The 22,242-nt window shown below is 36.9% G+C and overlaps 1 protein-coding gene across 3 annotated transcripts; it reads left to right on the forward strand.

The window, feature by feature from the left end:
* The first annotated feature begins 419 nt into the window (after positions 1-419).
* Positions 420-20,932, forward strand: LOC129254380 (cyclin-dependent kinase 2-associated protein 2-like). Of its 3 annotated transcripts, none has more exons than XM_054892842.2 (4): positions 420-624; positions 10,021-10,444; positions 13,496-13,657; positions 15,348-20,932. In XM_054892842.2, exons 2-4 carry the CDS (start codon positions 10,123-10,125, stop codon positions 15,413-15,415), a joined length of 552 nt encoding a protein of 183 aa, XP_054748817.2. In that variant the 5' UTR covers positions 420-624; positions 10,021-10,122; the 3' UTR covers positions 15,416-20,932. The 3 variants fall into 3 exon arrangements, with proteins under 3 accessions (XP_054748817.2, XP_054748818.2, XP_063971560.1); XM_054892843.2 differs by having other exon boundaries at positions 422-624; positions 10,021-10,411; XM_064115490.1 differs by lacking the exon at positions 420-624 and adding an exon at positions 764-935.
* The last annotated feature ends 1,310 nt before the right edge of the window (positions 20,933-22,242 follow it).

A 22,242-nucleotide genomic window follows, 5' to 3' on the forward strand; every position in this document is an offset into this window, starting at 1 on the left:
AAAAAAAATCCGCCACCCCCCCCCCCCCCCCCCCCCCCCCCCATTGGCGAAGGCTGGATCCGCCCCTGTATTATTATTATTCCTCTCAACAGGATGAAGTCCGTATTTTTTTTAAATAACTTTTGCTCTAACAAAAAGCACCAAGTAATTATTACTATTATTGTTATTATTATCTTTATTATTATTATTATTGTTGTTGTTGTTGTTATTATTATTGTTATTATTATTGTAGTTGTTGTTGTTGTTGTTATTAGGCCTATTTTGTTGTTTTTTCTATTTTCCAAACGGCTTCCCTCCCCTTATTTTTTCTCCTTTTTTATCTTCCAATCCTTAAAAAATTATTATTGTGATTTCTTATCTCTCCCCCACCCCCCCCCCCCAATGTACCAACTAATTTTTTTTTTTTAGGAAAAAAAAGTCTGTCTGGTTTTAGTAGCACTTGTTACCGGAACGGCATTTAGCGTCGCTTGTTTTTTTTTTTTTTTTTTTAATTGTTTCACGGTAAAACAGGTCAAGGTACGATACCGTACATTTACGGTACTGGGTGCTTCCATAATTCATTCGAAATCTTACTAGCTTTTTCGTAATTTTCGTCGGACGTGGATCTTGTAGACTTGGACAGTGGTAAGATCAAAGATGTGGGCCGATATGTGTATGATATATGATATTCATGTGACATAATCTGCATTTCAAGTTGCATTTTCGTTGTTTGCCCTGGTCTGATACCGATACCATTCTCTTCTTTTTCCCCCCATCCGCTTTCATTCACGCGCTGTCGTGCCTCACTGGCATGGCGTGGGCAATAGCTCACCCTCGGCCTCGGCTTCAGCCTCGGGTTCTGGCCGGGTAACTGCGCCACACCGTTAGTGTGCAAGCTTGTGCCCTGCACCATTTGCTGACCAGGCAAGGTCAGGCCCACTCACACAACATACGAGGTTAGTATACTAACCTCGCACAACGCATGTGATTTCATAGACCAAAAGCTTCAGTCTCTGTATTTTGGTTGTTCCGCTGAACTACGTTGGCTCCACTCACCAATACATAGACTGAAGAGCTTGGAGGCCCGTACGTACAGCCAACGTATTAAGTGAACTAACGTTTTATAGGTCGCGATTTAAAACTGTTTTTAAGCGAAATTTACAGCTTCATGGTTTCAATTATCAGGGAAATATAAATAACTTAAGTAGTTGCGTACCTTGGACAGAAGTTATTGAAAAAAATCCTCTGGATGATTGAGAAATCTTTCATCTAAGACATTTTCACCTGAGCTGAGGGTTTTTCTTGCAAGTTGCCATCTTGAATGACGTCATTATTGTTATTAACTTTTTAATGTCTCGATATATCGAATGTCGTCTGCTACCTGTGATGGTAGCGGTGTTTTGGTACGCTCGCGTATGGAGCAGATAGTATAATATCGAAAGCAATATCGATATCATATTCGTGATTGTTGACGCCCTCTCCGTTCGTTTGTAAATATTTCATAGTTTGGCTGCCATTTTGACCATTTTTATCGTGTTCAACCCAATTAAACATCAGTAAAGTATCATTTTCATGCCTTTTCATCTATATCGTTTAAAGTATTTTGATAATGGAATATCAAGTTTTAAAAGTTTGTTGGTTATACATCCTTAGATTGTAAATTTGATGTGTAAAATTACATCAAACTTTGGACTGTGAATTGACAAAAGGGAGGGAATGAGAACACATGCGAGCCCACACGTACACCCTACCGTCGGTAAATGGGGATTACAGTAAAATGTCAGAAATTGTTGAATAAATCCCCAGAAACGACGGTTATTCCTGTCTAGTGATTTCATAGACATAGGCCTAGTGCATTTTGACGTTTTCATTCATCACACGAATGTCAGGGAATGAAACACGCCAAAAAGTTCAACATATTTCCTATACTACACTGCAGTAGAGGCGCACGGCCAATATTGGAAACTATCTCCAATGTGGGAGATTATCTCCAATATCAGAGACTTTTGTAAAGAATTTTGGTATCCAATTTTAGAGACAGTCATGACAGTCTCCAGTTTTGGAGTCCAATTTCCTTTGTTTACATTTGCTGCAAAAGGATTACCTTGGCGGCAAATAAAAATGTGATAAGCAGATTCCTCATGAAAAATTACCCCTTTTCACCGTCTACTTAAAAAATTCACCGTCTACTTTTGTTTTGATAAGGATTTTTGTTGTCAATCACACACAAAACAAATAGGCTTCTGACCTCAGTGAGACAAAATTTTGGGTGGAAAAAATCATGCTTTAACCTTTTGTTGGTGTTGTTTCTTTTGTCCTTTTGCAAAGCAAGTCTCCAATGTGGGAGATTGTCTCCCCTATTGGAGAGAGTCTCCCATATTGGCCGTGCGCCTCTACTGTATTATACTATAGTAAAACCACTCACACGTATTGCGAGGTTAGTATTAGTATACTAACCTCGCACCACGAACCGCGTTTGGCAGTGGATTTCTAACTTGTGGGTCGCGCGTGCTGGGATCTCACTTCTTGGGTCCACAACACATGACTTCTATGGCTTGAATTTTCTGTGCGCGGCGGCACGTAATGAACCCTTGGGTGAGTAAAACTATACTTTTGTATATGTAATGAATCATCTACTGATCTAGCTTAATTTTATAAATTTATTCGAAATTATTTGTAAAAATGATTTTTTAATGCTTACCTCCAAATTTCGGCCAAGATACTCCGTCTGTCCATCCAAGTACTGTGGTGGAAATCGCGCAAACAACAATTGAAATGCGATTTTTTCCTATCGAACAGTCTCGATTTAAGTCGTCGGCACATAGGAAATTTCCAAAAGAACGACACGATACTAAATTGAAGACAAAAATAAAGAATAGAACATAACCTTTTAATAAACGGAACATGTTTCGAGGTGTCGCACCTCATCATCAGCCTGAAAATTACAAACAGAGTATTGGTATTTATACAGTTAGGATGTCAAGTAAAATTTCAAGAATGTAGTTACACAAGATTACAAGGAATGAATTCAATTGTTAAATGGAGTGAAGCAAAAAAATTTACAATGTCTATAGATTTATCAGATAGGGGTGGGTTAAATTAAATGGATAACATTATTTGGTAATTGTACACCTGTTGGTTTAGTTGAGGTTGTTTCCATTTGATGAAAAGCCCTTCTTTTATTTTTAGTTGAAAATCTGTTTGAGCAGTATCGAGAATTTTGAAACAGTGGGTATTGCATTCTAACAAGCATTGGGGTGATGATTGCAGGTGTTTCCAGATAAGGGAGTTGAACCAATACCTTCAAAACATCCAAAACCCAAACAATGGTCAGGAAGAAAAAAAGACTACAAGATTTTTCAAGTTACCTTATATTGGTAAAGCATCAAAGGAACTTGAAAAGAGAATCAACATTATGGTTAAACAATATTGTCAAGATCTTCATATTACTCTTTCTTTCTCATCTTTCAAGCTCAGTTCTTTACTTTCTGTAAAAGATTCCATTCCCCAGGAGCTTCGTGCTCGTGTCATATACCAATTTACATGTGCGAGATGTAAAGCTCGCTATATTGGTCAAACCAAGCGTCATTATAAGACACGAGTACAGGAGCACCTGGGGAAGGACAAAAACTCCCATATCTGGAAACACCTGCAATCATCACCCCAATGCTTGTTAGAATGCAATACCCACTGTTTCAAAATTCTCGATACTGCTCAAACAGATTTTCAACTAAAAATAAAAGAAGGGCTTTTCATCAAATGGAAACAACCTCAACTAAACCAACAGGTGTACAATTACCAAATAATGTTATCCATTTAATTTAACCCACCCCTATCTGATATATCTATAGACACTGAAATTTTTTTTTGCTTCACTCCATTTAACAATTGAATTCATTCCTTGTAATCTTGTGTAACTACATTCTTGAAATTTTACTTCACATCCTAACTGTATAAATACCAATACTCTGTTTGTAATTTTCAGGCTGATGATGAGGTGCGACACCTCGAAACATGTTCCGTTTATTAAAATGTTATGTTCTATTCTTTATTTTTGTCTTCAACATAGGAAATTGTAGAAAAAAAATCAACAGGTTGCATTTCATGTAAAAAAAAAAAAAAGCTTGTGCCCTGCACCATTTGCTGACCAGGCAAGGTCAGGCCCACTCACACAACATGCGAGGTTAGTATACTAACCTCGCACAACGCATGTGATATCATAGTGCATTTTGACATTTTCATTCATCACACGAATGTCAGGGAATGAAACACGCCAAAAAGTTCAACATATTTCCTATACTTTTGTATATGTAATTTACAACAATCATCTAGCTTAATTTTATAAATTTATTCGAAATTATTTGTAAAAATGATTTTTTAATGCTTACCTCCAAATTACGGCCAAGATACTCCGTCTGTCCGTCCAAGTACTGCAGTGGAAATCACGCAAACAACAATTGAAATGCGATATTTCCTATCGAACAGTCTCGATTTAAGTCGTCGGCGCATTGGAAATTGTAGAAAAAAAATCAACAGGTTGCATTTCATGTTAAAAAAAAAAAGTTATAGGTAAAGTACGCCATCTTTTGACAGATGATGATGAAAGTGGATTGAACAAGCAAGAAAATAATGCTGAGCGCCTAGAATGCAGCTAGCAGTACAAGCTGCAGACAAACAGTACAAACCGGCATATGAATAATATCGCGCGCCCTCTATAGGCAAAAATTGATATCCACGCTGATCAGGAGGCATCTACGTGAAGTTCAAGCAAAAATGCTTTTTTTTTAATAAAAAAAAACAGCAAAGAGAATTCAACAAACGATCCATATGGTTCGGTAAGTGTCATAGCACAATTAGAAATCTTAGCTATAATGGTATGTCATAGTTATTTGAGCAAAAAGGGTGTGAAAGATTCGCGTGTACCAGGTGCATATGAATCCTGCGCACGCGAGATGAATTGAACCCATGGGTGGGTCAGGCCTAGACAGCTGGCAGCCGTCTGTTTCGAGGAGTTTTTTCAACATTTTTTATTTTTTTTAATTTCTCCTTGTACAGACGGCTCGCTATCGTGCAGCCACCATTAAGGGACTTACAATGCAAAATCCCCCCGTCGGGGCTCTTCAATTTTTGTCTTTAATGAATCAAACTTTTGAAAATTAATGCAACCAAAATGCAAATTAATATTCCCTCTTGGCATTAATTGCCGAAAAACGGAAAAAAAAATCAAGTTAAAAGGAACAAAAACAGTGACTTACCTCGGCTGTCGCGCAACTTCACTTTCCTGTTTTATCCGAACTTATACATAAACATATATATGGCCATTGAGTCCCTTGTACAGATCGCGCTAGAACTTCGGTCTCTGTATTTGGTGAGTGAAGACAACAGAGTTCAGCTGAACAACCAACATAACAGAGACTGAAGCTTTTGGTCTAGGTCAGGCCAGGGCGGCCTTCATTCACATTGGCCTTGGGGGACCCAAAGTCCCGAAGCTACGCACTTTGTTTTCCAACGTTAAAAAACTATGACAATTTTAAACACATTGACTTGACTTTGTCGTTAGAAATTTATATAAGTTTAGTTTGGGAAATATTCTAATGATCAAACTATTATAATTTTGCTAAGAAAGAAATCCTGCCAAATTTTCCAAAACCAAACACCTCGTCCTTATCTCGATTTCGTTGCACTCCTGACTGACCTCACTCACACGTATTGCGAGATTATAATAGTATTAGTTACCTCGGGCAAAGTTTGTGCAGGCTCCACTTCACTACCGGTACACTACGCTCCACCTACCCGAACTTCGGGACGGCAGGCGGTGAACTCGATCAGATATTCCGAGTGACAAAGGTGGGATCATAAATTGGTTTATTGTAAAAATTAAAGAAAAAAAATATAACGAGAAAGAAAAATAGCAAATTTCTTACTCTTAACCCTTATTTCACTCCGTGTCCATCCTCCGGTTATCCTCAAAGTTGGTGATTTTGGGCCAGTAGCAAAATCCTCAACCGTTTTATTCATGGCCGGGGTATTTTAGGAGTTCATATGGCCGGGGTGGGGGGCCTCCCAGGCCCCCCCTGAGATGCCGACCGCGCGATCGCGCCGAAAATTGGCACGCGGGTTGTCTGGGACATAATCTACAAAATCGTATACATAGTAATTTATTTTATGCGAATTGCAATTAAGTGATTATGCTAATTTATGCGTAATTAGTATGCGAAAACATACTTTTTCCTCTAACTCCCTAAATAAAGCTCAAAATTTTCTAATTTTTGGTATAGAAACTCTTTGTGGTGTTCTTAGCAAGTGTAAATGAACAAAATTGTGATATCAAATCATTTTCTTAAGTATTGTTTTTTGCAATTATGTATTTGGGTTTTTTACCTTTTGATTTTCATTGTTTTTTTCAATGAAATTTGTTGGGGACTCTTCTGAGATCATAAAAAGCATAAAATAAATACATTTAGACCAGCAAAACTAAAAATAATCATACATTTATGATTTTTGGTTGAAAACACAATTTGCATTGACTTTGTACACAAAATCACGTTTTTGAGCAATTTTTGGTCTAAAATGCACTGACATAATGTTGCATAATTTTTGAATCACGTACCCGGGTGACGCAAAATTGGTCTCAAAAGTTGCGCAAGACTTGAAAGTAAAAATTCAGCAAGCGGCGCGGTAAAAAAAAATTGCGCGGCTAAAATATTACGCGGATCGTTGAGGGGGGGCCTCCCAGGCCCCCCCCCCCCCCCCCCCCGGCCTAGATAGGGTTAAAGGATAATGAAACTTGAAACAAGATTACTTGTGCAAAAACAGAAAAATCAAAGAAACAGATAAACAAAGTTTGAGAAAAATAGAATAAATAATAAGAAAGTTATGAGCATTTTTATTGTATTATTGTAATGTAAATCCTCCCATTGGCAATATGACAAATATGTGTGATATCACATGTGAACAACTTTCCCATTTAATACTTTTCTATATATTTCACTAAAACCGCCTCTTTTCTCACATCTATCAGTAGATCTACTAGATCATGTATTCTTTCTTTACAAGGGCATGTAATACAGATTTTCAAAGAATACATTACGAATAAAGAGTTTGTATCACCCTAATAAAGCTCACTAATAGACATTTTCGTGGTATTTTATAGTCCATCAAAGGGAAAGTCGTTCACATGTGACATCACAAACAGTTGTCGCATTGCCAATGGGAGGATCTCCATAGCATTACTGATCGCAGTATTCAAATGCTCATAACTTTCTCATTTGTCAGATTTTTCTCAAACTTTCTTTGATCTTATTCTTTGATTTTTCTGTTTCCACAAAAGCCAACTTGTTCCAAAGGTTTCACTCCCCTTTAATGATTCACAATATGTCAATTTTAAACAAAAATTTGGAACTTTAATTGGCTTATCATGAACCTGTAGAAAGTCAGTGTACATGTATACATGGGCCAAAAAATGAAAATTAAGCTTTATTTATATTTTTTCTGCTTTTTTAATCAACTTTTAGTCAAATTAACACTGAATTATTTATTAGGTTTAACTTTCTCTTTCATTGAGGACCTACATCATTCACCACAGAATGCAATAGAAATTTCAAGAATGAGTAGATACATTATTTCATAATCATTATACCGAGGTTTTTTACCCAACTGCTAAGAAAGCACGAATGCTGTGATCAAGCAACCAGGGATAATCATGTGTGTGTAGCTTTTTGAAGACTGCCATCTTCTGTTCAAATATTGTCAATGTTGCATTTATAAACCGACCTCCTATACCTGACTTACATGTACAGGATACCAGGCTGAAAATGATGTCTACATTTTCATTGAGCGATATTTGATTAGCAAAATGCTGAAAAAATTTCATCAAATCATATATATATATACAAAATAATGAAGAATTTGTGAATACATGAATATTTTTTTATTTCATGTGTGTGTGTGAACCGGTAAACAGGTCTCCCTTGTCAAAAAAAAGAGTTTCAGCATTGATTATCTTTCACTGAAATCAGTAGCCAATCTTAATTTGCATTTTTGGAGGACAGAATTATAAAAACAAATATAATTTGATATAATTAAATACAAAAGAATAAGTGGAGAGACATCATTAGTTAGCTCATTGCATATTAAAGGTAAATGCTAGTTTTGGTAACGATTTCAAAATGAGTTCGTACAGAATCCAATGAAATGACCACCAAAGTGTCTGTTTGTATTAATAAAACGCATGTGCCAAAGGATTCTGGAAGAAATTGTGTAATTGCTGAGAAATCAGCAAATAAGCACAGGATTCGGGTAGAGCGTCGGGCCCGACGCTCAAAGCAATAATTATACACTGTCCCACGTGCGCTTATCTGTGTTGGGGAAGTTCAGTCTGAACATTTTTCAGCGTAGATTTCAAGATTTCACAAAGTTCAGTTTATGTAACTGAACCAGATCTAGATCCTCGATGATATACTGACAATTAAGCCTGGTTTTACAGACTTTCTCATGAAATCAGTGTTTACTGCAACTACTGGAATTTCTCTTTAATAAGGATGTGCAGAGAACTGGTTTTCTAAAAATAATGCAAATTTTTGGCAATGTCCAACTGTACATTACATGCATGTCAACCCAAAAATTGTCTGTTATGTAACATGATTTCTCCTACAAAATCACTACAGATCATAAATATATGATTGTTTTAAATTTTTCTGGCTTAAATGGATTCATTTTATGCTGTTTTGATCACAAAATGTTAATTCAAAAAGCTAAATTAAATCTTAGTATAGAATTTCACCCTTTTTCATTCATTTTTTTTCTTTGTCTATTTTTTTCCTTTTTTAACCTTTAGGGTCATGTCATTCCCCACCCTCCCCCCACCAAGCACACAGATTTTGGAGAGAAGCAATAATAATGGATGTTTGGATGAGAAATAAGAAAATAAACTGAAAATATTTTATAGATAATAAAGAAACAGGAAGAATAGAAATAGATTAATGGAATATACAAAATACAATTCTTAAAAAAAGATGCAGACTTACATCAGTTGACTTTCGAGAAGTCATTCATTCTTTACTCAATTAATGGAATCATTTGATTGATGTGATTTGACCTTGATGTATTGTATCTTATATGTTTTTAGAGATGTGAAATCCATGAATTTTGAAGTGAAATATTCACCAATGCCTTAGCTATTTATGATACTAGAAAAAGTTGAATTTCTTTTTAAAAACAAACAGATTTTTATGATCCGATGAGATTTGACTTGGACATACAGGTAGATTCGTTGTGCATGTATGTAGATATTATTGGAGAAGGTATTGAGAGGGGTGGAGAGATAGTAAAAAAAGAGAAGAATGAGAGAGAGTGCAACCATACACAACGGGGAGGCTAGATGAGATGGAATACATGCATGTCAGGGAGAGAAAGGGAATGATGACGGTAAAAAAAATACAAAGAAAAGAAAAATATGGGAGGTGTATGTAGTGGAATGCCCTATACTGAACATGAAATAATCTAGAAAATGTACTTCTAACGCAAAAGAAATACCTATGTACGGTTAGCAAACAAGGGCAAACTTAATATGTATGTCCTGTTACATGTAGGTAAAGGCAACACTAAACTCTACCAGGTTGTTTAAACAAATGGCTCAAATATTCCCCAGACATACATGTAGAAATATTCCGAGGTCTTGATTGACATGTTGAGTGTTGGTCATGACTCACCAAACCACATTTGTGTGCATCACTAAAAGAAGTAGGAGCACTCATGGAGTGTGCAAGTAATATCCCAAACCCTTCATCATGTGTCTCAGTCACATTCATTGCTTCCTAGAGTCGAGACGCGTTAGGCCTCCAAGCAAAGACGGCACCACAAGGAGGGCAGCGCTAATTATAGTCAACAATTAAGTTGTCAAGTTTACTCAAAGGGGGCCACAAAGAGGGACCCTCGTGTGGCGTGACGGAAATAACCCTTGTTAAGTAAAGAGAATCTAGGCCGCAGCAATTGTCGCGTAAGATGTATCATCATTACCCCTTCTCGCTTTACCCGCCACAGGATCAGCTAGAGCTCTTAGACTTGCAGCAACAACATCACCACCAGCAACAGCAGCAACACCTTCACCATCAGCAGCAGCAACAGAGTGGGGCACAGCATTTCATGACTGAGATTGACAAGAAGCCTGTCATCCTCGTGGTCCCCAGTATCCCCGGACCATCGTCGTCTTCCTCATCTACCTACTCGTCCAAGATGGCAGCAACTCCTATGAACGTGTCCTCAGCGGGAGCAGGGGCTGGTCGCATCTTGAGTGGACAGCCCATGCATATGGGCGGGGGCAGTGGCAGCGGAGGAGGGGGTAATCCTCAGATGATGCCGGGCCAGGAGATACCCACCAACTTGATGGTGAAGCAAGGTCATTCGTCTTCTGCTCAACCAGCATTTGCTGGAGGTAGGACACATGTGCATGCGTCAAAAACCAAAGGTATTTATGCTTTGCTTGTACACCCTGTTTTCATTTGCCTCCTATTCATTGTTGATCATTCAGTTTCCATTGTTCATTCATCTCTCCAAACCTATGAACTAAAGTAAGTATTAATGAATCTCAAGGATTGAACAAGAAATCAAGCTTCACTTGATTCATTGACTTCTTAATCTTTTGAATAAATCACCAAAATTTTCATTTTTATCAATTATGCAAAAGTCAATAATGCCCTTTTTTTTTTAAACATAAGTAGATCTAAATGTATATTCCTTATCTGGCCTCATTTGCAGAGCTCTATGAAAAAATCACTTTCCTCTGTCGAAAATGATTCATACCAAATAATCTCTTATGTACTATATTGTGAATTCTTATTGTCGTGTCTGGTCTTTTGCAAAAGTTTGATTCCAGTGTCTTTTTAAAATCAGTTTCCACCGTAAAAACCATTGGAGGAGTGAGTCAGATGGATTTTACAACCACCTCATTCTCATCAGCTACATGTATATCAAAATCAAATAATCCTTTTCCTGCAGTCTATTTGTGTTTGTTGATTTGTTTGTACATTGAGCATGGCAAGTTACATTTGCACACATAAAGGCATGAGTCTAAAATAATCTCACCATCCATGTATTTCTCATATATTTATTTATTTTTTGATGATTGACAAAATAATACTCCATAATACTTTTGAATGGTAATCATTCGTTTGTTACATGTAAGTGAGGTAGCGATGTACCAAAAAAAATCAATTACTTCATCTCCCTCCCAGTAAACAGGCATGTTAGCTATGTGGCTGTAATTTTATTTGGCATGTATTTCTAGATCCATAATTGTGAATGACAGTTGTTGCAGCATCCAAGATGTCACTGATTCGTCATAATTCAAAGAATGTTCTTTTAAGCAGGAATATATTGACTTCCAACCTTTTAAATCAAGAGGCGATGTTGTAAGCCTGTCTTTATAGTCACTTGTATTGCAAAGGGGTGGGGGACTTTTGTTTGGGGGTTGGGGACTGACTATTTCTTACTTCCTTTCTTTCCAAATTATATTTTGTTTCGAGTCCCATAAGGGGTAAAATATGATCTTGTTTTCAAATTAGAGTATTTTACATGGAAACTGCATTCCCTAAGACCTTATTGGAGGGGAGGGGGATATTTATCACAGAAAAAATTAAACAAATTAAATATGGATTTAAGTTTGTCTGTAAAATGTCATTACTGAGAAAGGCTTTATCTCAATTCATTCTTTCATCACATGATATTCCAATACACATCAAACCATTAAGAAATATATGATTTAATCAGTTAGGTTTGACTTTAGCTCATTTTCAGAAATCGATAAGTTGTGGCCATCCTTTTCAGTGAAATTGCAAAACAAGATCAGGATGATAGGTGTTGACAGAATCCATATATAATCCAGGATGTTCTTGGAAATTGCAGATATCCTGTTTCCTGTGTCTTAGCGTACTTTTCAAGAGGGTGAGGGGGTCGAGAGATAGAGAGGAGTTAGAGAGAGAGTAAGAAAAAGAGGAGGAATAAGAAATGGAGAAAGGATGATAAATAGAGAGAGAGAGAAGGTACATGTACAGCAAGGAAATGAAAAGATGAAATGTTTATTTTCACCTGGTAATATTTCATTCCATTATGCAAATTTATTTGGACTTTTGGAGATATTACTAAACCGATTTTGGATGTTGTTTGAAGGTTTGCATGGTGGCATGTACAATCGCTGATGTGGTTTACGGTACACCATGTGGAGTGTTATAAAAACAGTGGATAGAAGAAGAAAAAGGAATTGGATAGGCGAGAAAGTGGAGATTTGAGAGTAGAGTATTCTTTTCTTGAATGTAGTCCTGAAAAGGACTGTAAACCAGAAGAGATTGATGAGTTGAAAACAGCTTGAGTAGTAGGGTTGATGAGGAGATGCTGGCTTGGGTCGGCGAGTAGAGATGATGAGTAGAAGCAGTAGAGAGACTCGACGTTTCGGGCAGGTTGACTGTCCGTCTTCAGGAGTGATGAAGACCAACAATGACGACAATATACAGTAAGATGTGTGGATGAAGACGGACAGTCAACCTGCCCAAAACGTTGAGTCTCTCTACTGCTTCTACTCATCATCTCTACTCGCCAACTCAAGCCAGCATCTCCTCATCAACCCTACTACTCAAGCTGTTTTCAACTCTTCAATCTCTTATGGTTTACAGTCCTTTTCAGGACTACATTCAAGAAAAGAATACTCTACTCTCAAATCTTGACTTTTTCGCCTATCCAATTCCTTTTTCTTCTATCCACTGTTTCTATAACACTCCACGTGGTGTACCGTAAACCACATCAGCGATTGTAAACCAATTTGGTTTTGAAGAATATGGAGGATTCAAATGATAACGATTTGAAATCCTACCAAAGCTGATCCCCTTTAAAATGTATCAAGTCAACAACCACAGTTGCACTGATTACAAGTTTGGTGTTGATGTTGGCGTTGGAAGCACAATATGCATTGCCCTCCCTATCTCCAACTTATAATGGTAGTTACAGACAAAAATCCACATCATATAATTAACCCAGAAATAGTTGTCCTCCAGGACCAACTTCAGTTTAAGTTTGATGCTGTGCTTTAAATTGACCTAGCACCAACATCAAAAGGGTCAATAATGAATTAGAAATTTCCAAATTTCCATAGGGAAGCTAACCTCTGGTCAACTGGAAAACATAAAGGCCCGTATTCTGAAGTCAGGTTTAACTTAGACTGTGGTCTAACTCTGTGCTAAAATTATGGGAAGCAAAAAGTGTCAAAATTTTTATTAAGTTGTATGTTTCTTATGTTTACTGTGCTCTTTCCTGATTCATCGATGGTGCAGACAATAATCTATTTATACTTCCTACATAATTATGAATGATTTGAGAGCCAAATGAGGTGAAATATTATCTCTCTACTGTTAGTGATTTACGTAACAATTGGCTATCCATACTTAAACCACAACTTTAAACCTGAGTTTAAGTTAAACCCGACTTCAGAATACGGGCCAAAATCTTTGCATCATCTCTATTTATGAAGGACCCTTGAATGCCGCAGCAGTCATCCAGCAACTCCAGCAACAGAGACCTACAGCACCCCAGAGCAAGTACGCCGAGCTGCTGGCAGTCATCGAGGACATGGGGAGGGATATCAGACCAACCTATGCTGGTAGTAGGACAGCTACAGAGAGGTTAAGAAGAGGTAATGAGAATTTCATAAGGGTGATTCAGGACAGATTGGCCACATCTTGTGGTTTGGCCCAATAGTCTGTGATGCAAAGCTCTAAAAATCATACAAAATATATATAAGAAGAAAAAGAGGAAATAAGAATTGACATGTAATACTGAAATCTTTCTTTTTTTTTTGCATCAGTATATTTCATTCAAACTTAAAAAGAAATAAAGCAATCATTGAATTCTTTAAATTGGCATCCTGCTGGAAAATGAAAAATCACCTTTTCTACTAATATTATCTCAGATAAGGTGCCCATTTGGGCCCGTTATTGTTCACTATTATAGTAAATGACCCTCCAAATGTGGTATCCGAATGCCAAGTGATGCTATAGGCAGACGATGCTGTTCTGTTTTTTAGTAGTCAAAGCAGTGATGAAATTGAATCAGTCTTGAATTTTGATTTAAAACAAGTATACGAATGGGTAAAAGAGAACAATCTCACATTGAATGCAAAGAAAACTGAATTTATGTTATTTGGTTCACGAATGAAGTTGGCTAAACTTGAGAAAAGTATTTGCATTAGACTTTAATAACTGCAAATTTTACAGGTCTACACTTACAGATACTTAGGAGTTTGGCTAGATCCAACATTAAATTGGAAAGAACATGTGACAAAAACAAGTAAAAAAAATAGGATCGAGGATAGCATTACTTGGTCGTTCGAGAAGATACTTACCTCTGGAAGGATTGAAACTCCTTGCTAATGCATTAATTTAACTTCGTTTGAATACTGTAGTAATGCCTGGTCAAGTTGTGTTCAGAACACAAAAGATATTATGATTAAACAACACAAAAACATGGCCAGTGTAATTTTGGGAGCCAATTTAAGAACTCCTACCCAAATTAATTTAAACAAACTGAAATGGGTTCCCATCGAAGATAGATGGAAATATTTTAAGTGTAAAATTATATTTTCTGTTTTCCTTAATCAAAATCCAGCCTATTTGTTAAATATCTTTAAAAAATCTGAAACTTTACATAGTATTCGTACTCGTAGTGCACAAAGCACAGGTTTGACTTTGCCCAGAGTTCGAACGGAAATGGGCAAACAGTTTTTTTTCTTTTGCTGGTGCATTCATTTGGAATAATCTACCTAATTTTTTAAGAAATGCCCAATCCGGATCCTCATTTAGTCTTTTATTTTGGCGTTATAATAGTCTTAATTTATAAACTGGCCCTTTGTGTTGTTCTTTTCTTTACAGTTTGTTTCAACTTACATTGTACACTTTTTATACCCATGTTTGTTATGTTTGTATTTTTGTTGTAGGGCCTCCAAGGGCAACAGTATATCAATTACTGATGGAGCCAACCTACTAAAAAAGACTTATAAATAAATAAATAAAAATAAATAAATCTATAAATCTTTGTTCATGTCTGGATGATAAATCTGTTGTTACATACAGTTATGTACCACAGTAAAATATTGAGATGTTTGAAAATTTCTTAAGCATTTTCTTTTTATTTTCACGGTGATCACGGTGAACATGTGGTAAAGCTGTCTTATTGCATGTATAAAATGATTTCAGATTTAAAGTGGATATAAAAAAAGCAATACCTGATGATCGATGGTGAATGAGACAGGGAAGAAGATGATTAAAACATTGTCAATTTAATTTTAATGTCACATGAATGTATCTTTTTAAAATCATTCTCCCCAGGTATCACGCATGCGAAGGCCCTTGTGAGGGAGTGTTTAGCAGAGACTGAACGCAGTGCAAGAACATGATCATCCTTCCGTGTGAACATTCCATGCCAACTTGACGCAGCGCACCTCGGACCTTACCAAGGTTAAACCTTATCCTGCATGCAATATGAGCTGGTGCTATCTGAACATGGTACATTATATATATCTCGCCATGATACCCCATTAAAACTGAACATGTGGGACCGAACGTAAGCATGAAGGATAAAATAGGCACCCTCTTTGGTGGGTGTTAATGCATTTTTGTTAGTATATATACAGAGGTTGTAAATTATGCTCTGCTGTAAATGTAAAGGCACTTCCTGTCAGTTCTTATCAGCTTAGCTTTTCAGAATTTCAGTTGATAAACTTGCCAGTGTCGACTTGTTGAGGACCGGTCATGTCTGCGACAGTTTGTGTTTCAAGTCTGCTTGAATGTAGATTTGAATATTTCCCAGATGACTAAAATAAAATTAGATAAAATTGAATAGTTACTCTTCCATTCTGCACAGTGTTCATAAGTAAGCCCATCATCTATTAAAAGGTATTAAAGAAAAATAATGATTTTTTCCAAATCATGCAGCTAGCCTTGGACCAGAATGGTTGAATCCCCCAGTCTCTTATTGTTACCCAGATAATGTGTTTGAATGTAACTCTTTCTTGGCAAGAATTAGTCTGATGAACCTTGATCTACTTTTAGTTGATTCTGGGAAAAAGAGGTATTTAAAAAATAAGTTTGTACTGGAAAGGTAAAAAATTAAGACATAGCCATAGTGTGCTGGTATAGGGTTTTGAGGGTTTGACTTTTCCTAGATTCATACCAATACCTTAGGGCTCCCAATCCTTTCTTTGAATGGCATGCCGTCGTTTGACCGTATTTACATTGGAAATAGCTGCGCTCCATTGAATTCCACACCTGTGGGGGCTCTCTTCTCCAATTTTCTAGGGGAAAAGAGTTCTCTGGGACCAGAAAGATTATAAGATTAGAAGGGGAGATCTTGAAGGCGTAGGGAGTTCCCCTCCACCCCGCTGTCAGTGTGACTGTGAACAGCAAGATATTTATATTGGGTTATAATGCTGCATATATACAGGTTAATTGGCTGGAGACACAGGCTCATTAGATAATTGATACTTGTTGGTGTGTTGATGAATTTGAACACGCTGCGATGCGGAGCAATTGTCCGCTTTGGTTCCAAGCCAAGATGCACTCAGTAAGGCTGGCCGACTTGGCTGGAAAGTTGAGTTTAACCAGCCAGACCTCAGGTGCTGTGGAGCATTGCCAGTAAATGCTGCATGATAGAATGAAATGTGCTTCACTCGGAGGAAAGTGTCAGGATCGGGATGCTCTCCCTCAAAATTATGAATTCTTATTGCATTGTTTTTGGTTTGTTTTCAATGTACATTGCTAAAGCAAAAAAAAAATGGAATTAATGAGATGACATAATTGAAGGGATGTAGCAAGAAACTTTTGTAATTGATCGTAAATTTTGAAAGATATTTTGTAATTGATTTATACCTTCTTTTCCATGGAGACCAGCAATCAACTGGAAATTTGTAATTAATACACGGCAAGACTTTGCAGTTAGTCGCAAGTTTCTTGCTATGCCCCCTCAAGCTCTTTCTAATCTTGGTAGTAGTAAAACTTAAAAGCACGTCAAAAATTCAACTTTGAAATGTGATGCATTTGTTGTGATAGGCGAGTTTCATTAATTGTTAATTTTTTTTTAATCATCAACTGTTAATTACCTGATGATGTTACAGTATGCATCCCATGACTTGCTACAGAATGGTAGGATTGCACGAGATTCATGCTCATGAAATTACATAAGGAATGGATGTTAGTATCTTGTTCTTCGATGGGAACTGTTCCTTTTGCTACAGCCTCACCCACAAAGCGGACTCTTAACCGACCCATGGCATGTCACGGTAAGCGACATTCTAGCTTTGCTTGGTCCAGAGTTTGTTTCGTCAGTGTGACTGTGGTATGAGAGTGATGGTGATGATTAGGATCATTTACTCGAGGAGGAGACATTTTACTTATCTGTGAAGAGACTCAAGAGAGGAGGTTTGGAGAGTGTTTGAACCATGGGGCATGCATTCTGAACTCGGGGCTTGATTTAAACTCTGGGCCCCCGTAACACAAAGGTTCGCGATTAATCGCTAATAACACTGCCTAAAGATCAAGATCATCGTTGCATGCGCATTTTGCTCAGTAGACTGACGAGGAACCAATCAGAATTGTTCTTTCAAACTAGCGATTGATCGCTAACCTTTGTGTTACAGGGCCCCGATCTAAAATTGTGGTTTAAGATTAAGTATGGATAGCCAGTTGTTATACAAATTTGTAACAGAACAGGTTCAGTGTATCAGCTTATTTGACATTTAAATCATGAATGACTGTCTGGGAAAGAGAAAGGCCAGAGAAAACAAAAGCACCAGACAATGTTCACTAGCATATTCTCACATTTTCAGCTGCCCATAAATGTAGCACAGACAAACAGAGTGTTGCAAGAAACTTGCAGTTTATCGCAAGATCATTTTAGGAACACAAATCAATTGAATGGCACCCTTTTTTTTTGCGATTGACTGTCTGCTCATTGCATTAGTACCAGCTGGTTTGCTTTAGTTAAAATTGATCTGTCACTTGTAAATTCGCATCTGAAATTTGCATTTGATTGTAAATATTTTTTTGCAACACCCTTTAAAACCATTGTAATAAGGCTTCCTCTTTAGAATAACAATGTTTCTTTTAAAGACATCACCAGGTTTTGTTGATAGTTTTTTTTTTCTTTTTTACGAATTGCACTATTTCAAAACAGGTGTTGGCATGTTTTGGCAAATTCAACTTGTTATTTTGCTAGGTGCCAAGTTCATACATGTATTTCATAACTCTCCTTACCAGAGTTACGAGACCAAGTTCCTGAAATTTTGTGTTTTTAAGTTTCATACATCCCCCTAACAAGCTATAGATGTCATTAATTTCATCTGAATTTGTGAGTTATTTATTTATTGGAAAGAGTATGATGTCTTTTTTGATAAACTTCATAGTTTCTTAGTGTGGATATACCCCTAAATGTTTGGGGGTAAAGTAGAATGTAGCGCAGCACTTTTCTGTTTGTAGGTATGTGGATTCTCGTAAGTAGTGTTCAGAATAATAGTGTATACAGTAGTTAATTCATTATCATAAATGTTATTGATGAATGATCAGATAACTTTGTATTAAATAATTTCTTTTTCAATCAAGTAAAGTACTACTGTAATGGATGAATTTCTCTATTGCAAATAGAGATGATAATTGGTAGTATTTAGAAATGAGGCTTTTCATTTTTTGATTAATATTAATGTTGATTATGTGATTTCATAGCAGTCATTTGTTCTCATATATGATTAATATATGTGTTTGTGAATTCATCTTCGGAGGTATTTAATACAGGGGATGGAGTTCATGAGAAATGTGAATGTATCTCTTAATTTCTTAAATATACAATGTATGAGAAAATTTAAATGTATATTTCATTAATTTTGCAAGAGTAATTTTGACTTTGCAATTGTGTACACATTTAAATGTTGGGGGTAGTTGTCCTCCATCCACCCTCTCCTATTATAAACAACTCTTAAACTAAAGTACGCTCCAGATTGTTTTATGAAATAAGTGATTTATTAAAAGCATCACCGTTATCAAATGACATTCAACTCTTATGCGTATCGTTCTGCAGTGCAGAAAAGTGTGCACTAAAAATTGGCATTGCACGCTCCAGCATACAAGTGCTTATGTGACACAATCAGAGAGCACCAAAAATTGACCTTTACATAGACTTGTGTTTTCTGTACCCCTTTCTCATTGGAAAAAAAAAATGCATGCTCTTTTTTGCATAAAAGTTTCTTTAGTTGACTTGTGCACAGTGCGGCACCATTTTAAAGAAACCTCGTATGGACTGCATTTGTGTACAATTCCAATATGAAAACACCCTCTTTGCCTTTTTCTCCCCTTGTGTTCCACTGAATATATTGCATCCCCCTCCCCCTCCTGAAGAAATCCTTTCATCCTTGTTTGAATATCACTTTAACATTAGGTGGGCAAAATCCTGAAGAATACCAAGGTTATCGGGATTATAACAAATCCTTCAAACATTTGTCTTCCATGAAAACCATATCTAATTAAATCAATATATTCTACATTTCCAAGTAGTCACAACGCTGGAGATTTGCTTTGTCATCTGCATTCATTTCAAATCGCTTCTCATCGCAAGAAAGTCCCGGAGCTGACACGTGCGCTCGTGCTTTTATTTCCAGAGTTGCCAGATTGGTTGAATCGTCTGTTAACAAGATTACCGGATAGAAAGGAGAACCAAATTAGTCACTTGTAATTCTATAGAAATCTTGAGGCTTGAGAATTTAATGTGTCTTGGCATCCACCTGTTATTGAAAAAAAAGGTTGCGAACCTGAGTCACTGTTCGATAGATTTACCCATCTGTCTATCTTTCCCAAAACGTCCCCAAAGTTAAAGATAATTATACGTTGTTAAAAAGTATATTCTCACGTTGTTTCTTTCATGAATTTCAGGTTCTTTGTGGCCCAGTTCATCATGTGAACTTGTGAAGTGAAACTGGTGTTCTTATCATGGAGATATATATTAAGAATTCATCAAATGCAATTTAAATGTGTATTGCAGGTTTTGCTAGTTTTGTGAAAGACCCCACTTGTTATCAAAGGTTCAGTCAGGGTCTGTGCCTGCGAACTATGTGAATACTCCTCTTTTGATTGTAAAAAAAAGAAGAAGACAGAAAATCTCTTGTGAACAAAATGGGATCTATTAAGGGCTTCCTGCCGGGAGAGAGAGATACAACAAACCTTGTAAGTTGGCGTTTCCTCCCACCGAGCCAATTAAGCCGACAATGGGTTTTGACAACTGCGGTGGATGCAGACAATAGGCGGCATGAGATGCCACATCGGGGGAGGCGGCGTGACTCGTCACATTTTCCCTTCCCACAAGACGGGTTTGAGGACTGTTACAAAAAAGGACACCTCTCTTCTTTTTCTTCTCTATTGTGGCTTTTGGGAGGAGGGGCTTCAGGGGTTGGAGTTTACAGATCTTTTTAAGGTCCCATGACATGATAAAATCCCTCTCAAGCTTGGTTGCAAGCTGTAATATGAATGGAAAAGACAGAAGAAAAAGAAACAAGGAAGAAAGGAGAATGGAAGAACAGATAATTCAATCTGGAACAAAAAAAGGGGGAAGGACAAATAATACCGGTAGGCGAGGGCAGGCATGGAGGTACCTTTGACATTTGGTTTTACATGTAATGTTCTCTTATAATGGTTTATCTGTTTGATGAGGAAGTTAAAATTTTGTGGTGACAAAATTTAAAACATTAATATTAATCATAGACAACATCCTTAAGATTATTTAAGTTGAAACTTGTTTTTGTTTGATGTATTGTATTATAGATCTGTAAATATAAGTGTGCATTCTTCTACATGTGGGATAAATTGGGTATGTTGCTATTGTGTATTAAAGCTCTGTACAGTTACTATTAAAACATTATCAATATTTGATAGAACACCCGTTTCTAAAAATTGAATTTTGTACCTTGACTGTCTTTATCAGTGATTGTTTATTCTTAGAGGAAAGAAGAAATGGTAGCGATAAAAATAGAGGAGGTCGAATGAGGTGAGAGAGAGTGTGGAAAGAACGGTGAGAGATGATAATAATAACTAATAGGATAGATGGAGGGGGGCAAGTAAATAAAAAGAGAAACAGCAATGTAGTGGTATTGATATACTCAAAGGAGAGAAATAAACTTGACAGATAGAGAGAAAATATAAAAATATTGGGGTAAAGATTTTTTTTAAAAGATTGATATAGATATGAGAGGCAAAATATATGGGGAAAAGAAACCATTAGATGATTGTGAGAGAAAGACGAGGAGAGGACGGAAAATAGAGAAAGGTGGGGGAAGGGGAAAATAAAAGAAATATATGCAAGAGCCGGAGCAAAGAAGGTGGATAAAAGATGGAGATTAGGCAGTCTGCCGGCACAGACCCCGACTAAAACTTTGATAACAAGTTGATCTTCACACAAGACTAGCATAAATCGATCTTGCTGTTTCAAATCCTGAACAAGAGTGGCCTTCTGTACACAAGTCATTGGCAGGTAGTGATGTTTGGCTGCATATTCAGACCACTTTCATTGAGTGAAGAAGGTCTTACACAGCAGACTAGAGATAGGTGGTTAGAGCAAAGGAGAGGGCTTCAACAGATTTGTTAAAGGATGGAATGGTATGAGAAGAGAGAAAGAAAAGATGGGAGAGGAGAGAGATTGTGTAAGGCATGACATTGGAGGATTACGGATAGGAAAGTAGGAAAAAGTATGGAAACAATACATAAATATAAGACTGTTAAGGTGTAAAACCAAGGCAGAGAAGGAAGAGGGTGCTCATAATAGACAGCATCCTGATAAAATGGGTACCTTCAGATGTGAATGAGTGGGTATGTTTCTGAGGTTTCAAAAAAAATTGATTAAAGGTACAAATAATTAGAAATTATCAGAAGTTCCGAGTAAATGACCAGGGGGGTGTTTCACAAAAATTTAAGTATGACTTGGAGTCGCACTTAAGTGTCTAGTGGCGCGTGGTATAAAAGGCATGACAGTATTGGTCAGATCAAGCCAAGAGGACGCGCACTACTGCGTATTGATCAATAAGATTGCGCATTGCATATCGTGTACGCGTCAGCATTTAAGTGCGACCTAAGTCATACTTAAATCTTTGTGAAACACCCCCAGTTCATTTACCATTCCCAATGTAATTACATATGGAACATTATGAGCATATATGTTCTATACAAATTGTTGGGTTTCATCTTCAAATTG

Source organism: Lytechinus pictus, chromosome 2, assembly GCF_037042905.1.
Source record: "Lytechinus pictus isolate F3 Inbred chromosome 2, Lp3.0, whole genome shotgun sequence".
NCBI classification, from domain to species: Eukaryota; Metazoa; Echinodermata; class Echinoidea; order Temnopleuroida; family Toxopneustidae; genus Lytechinus; species Lytechinus pictus.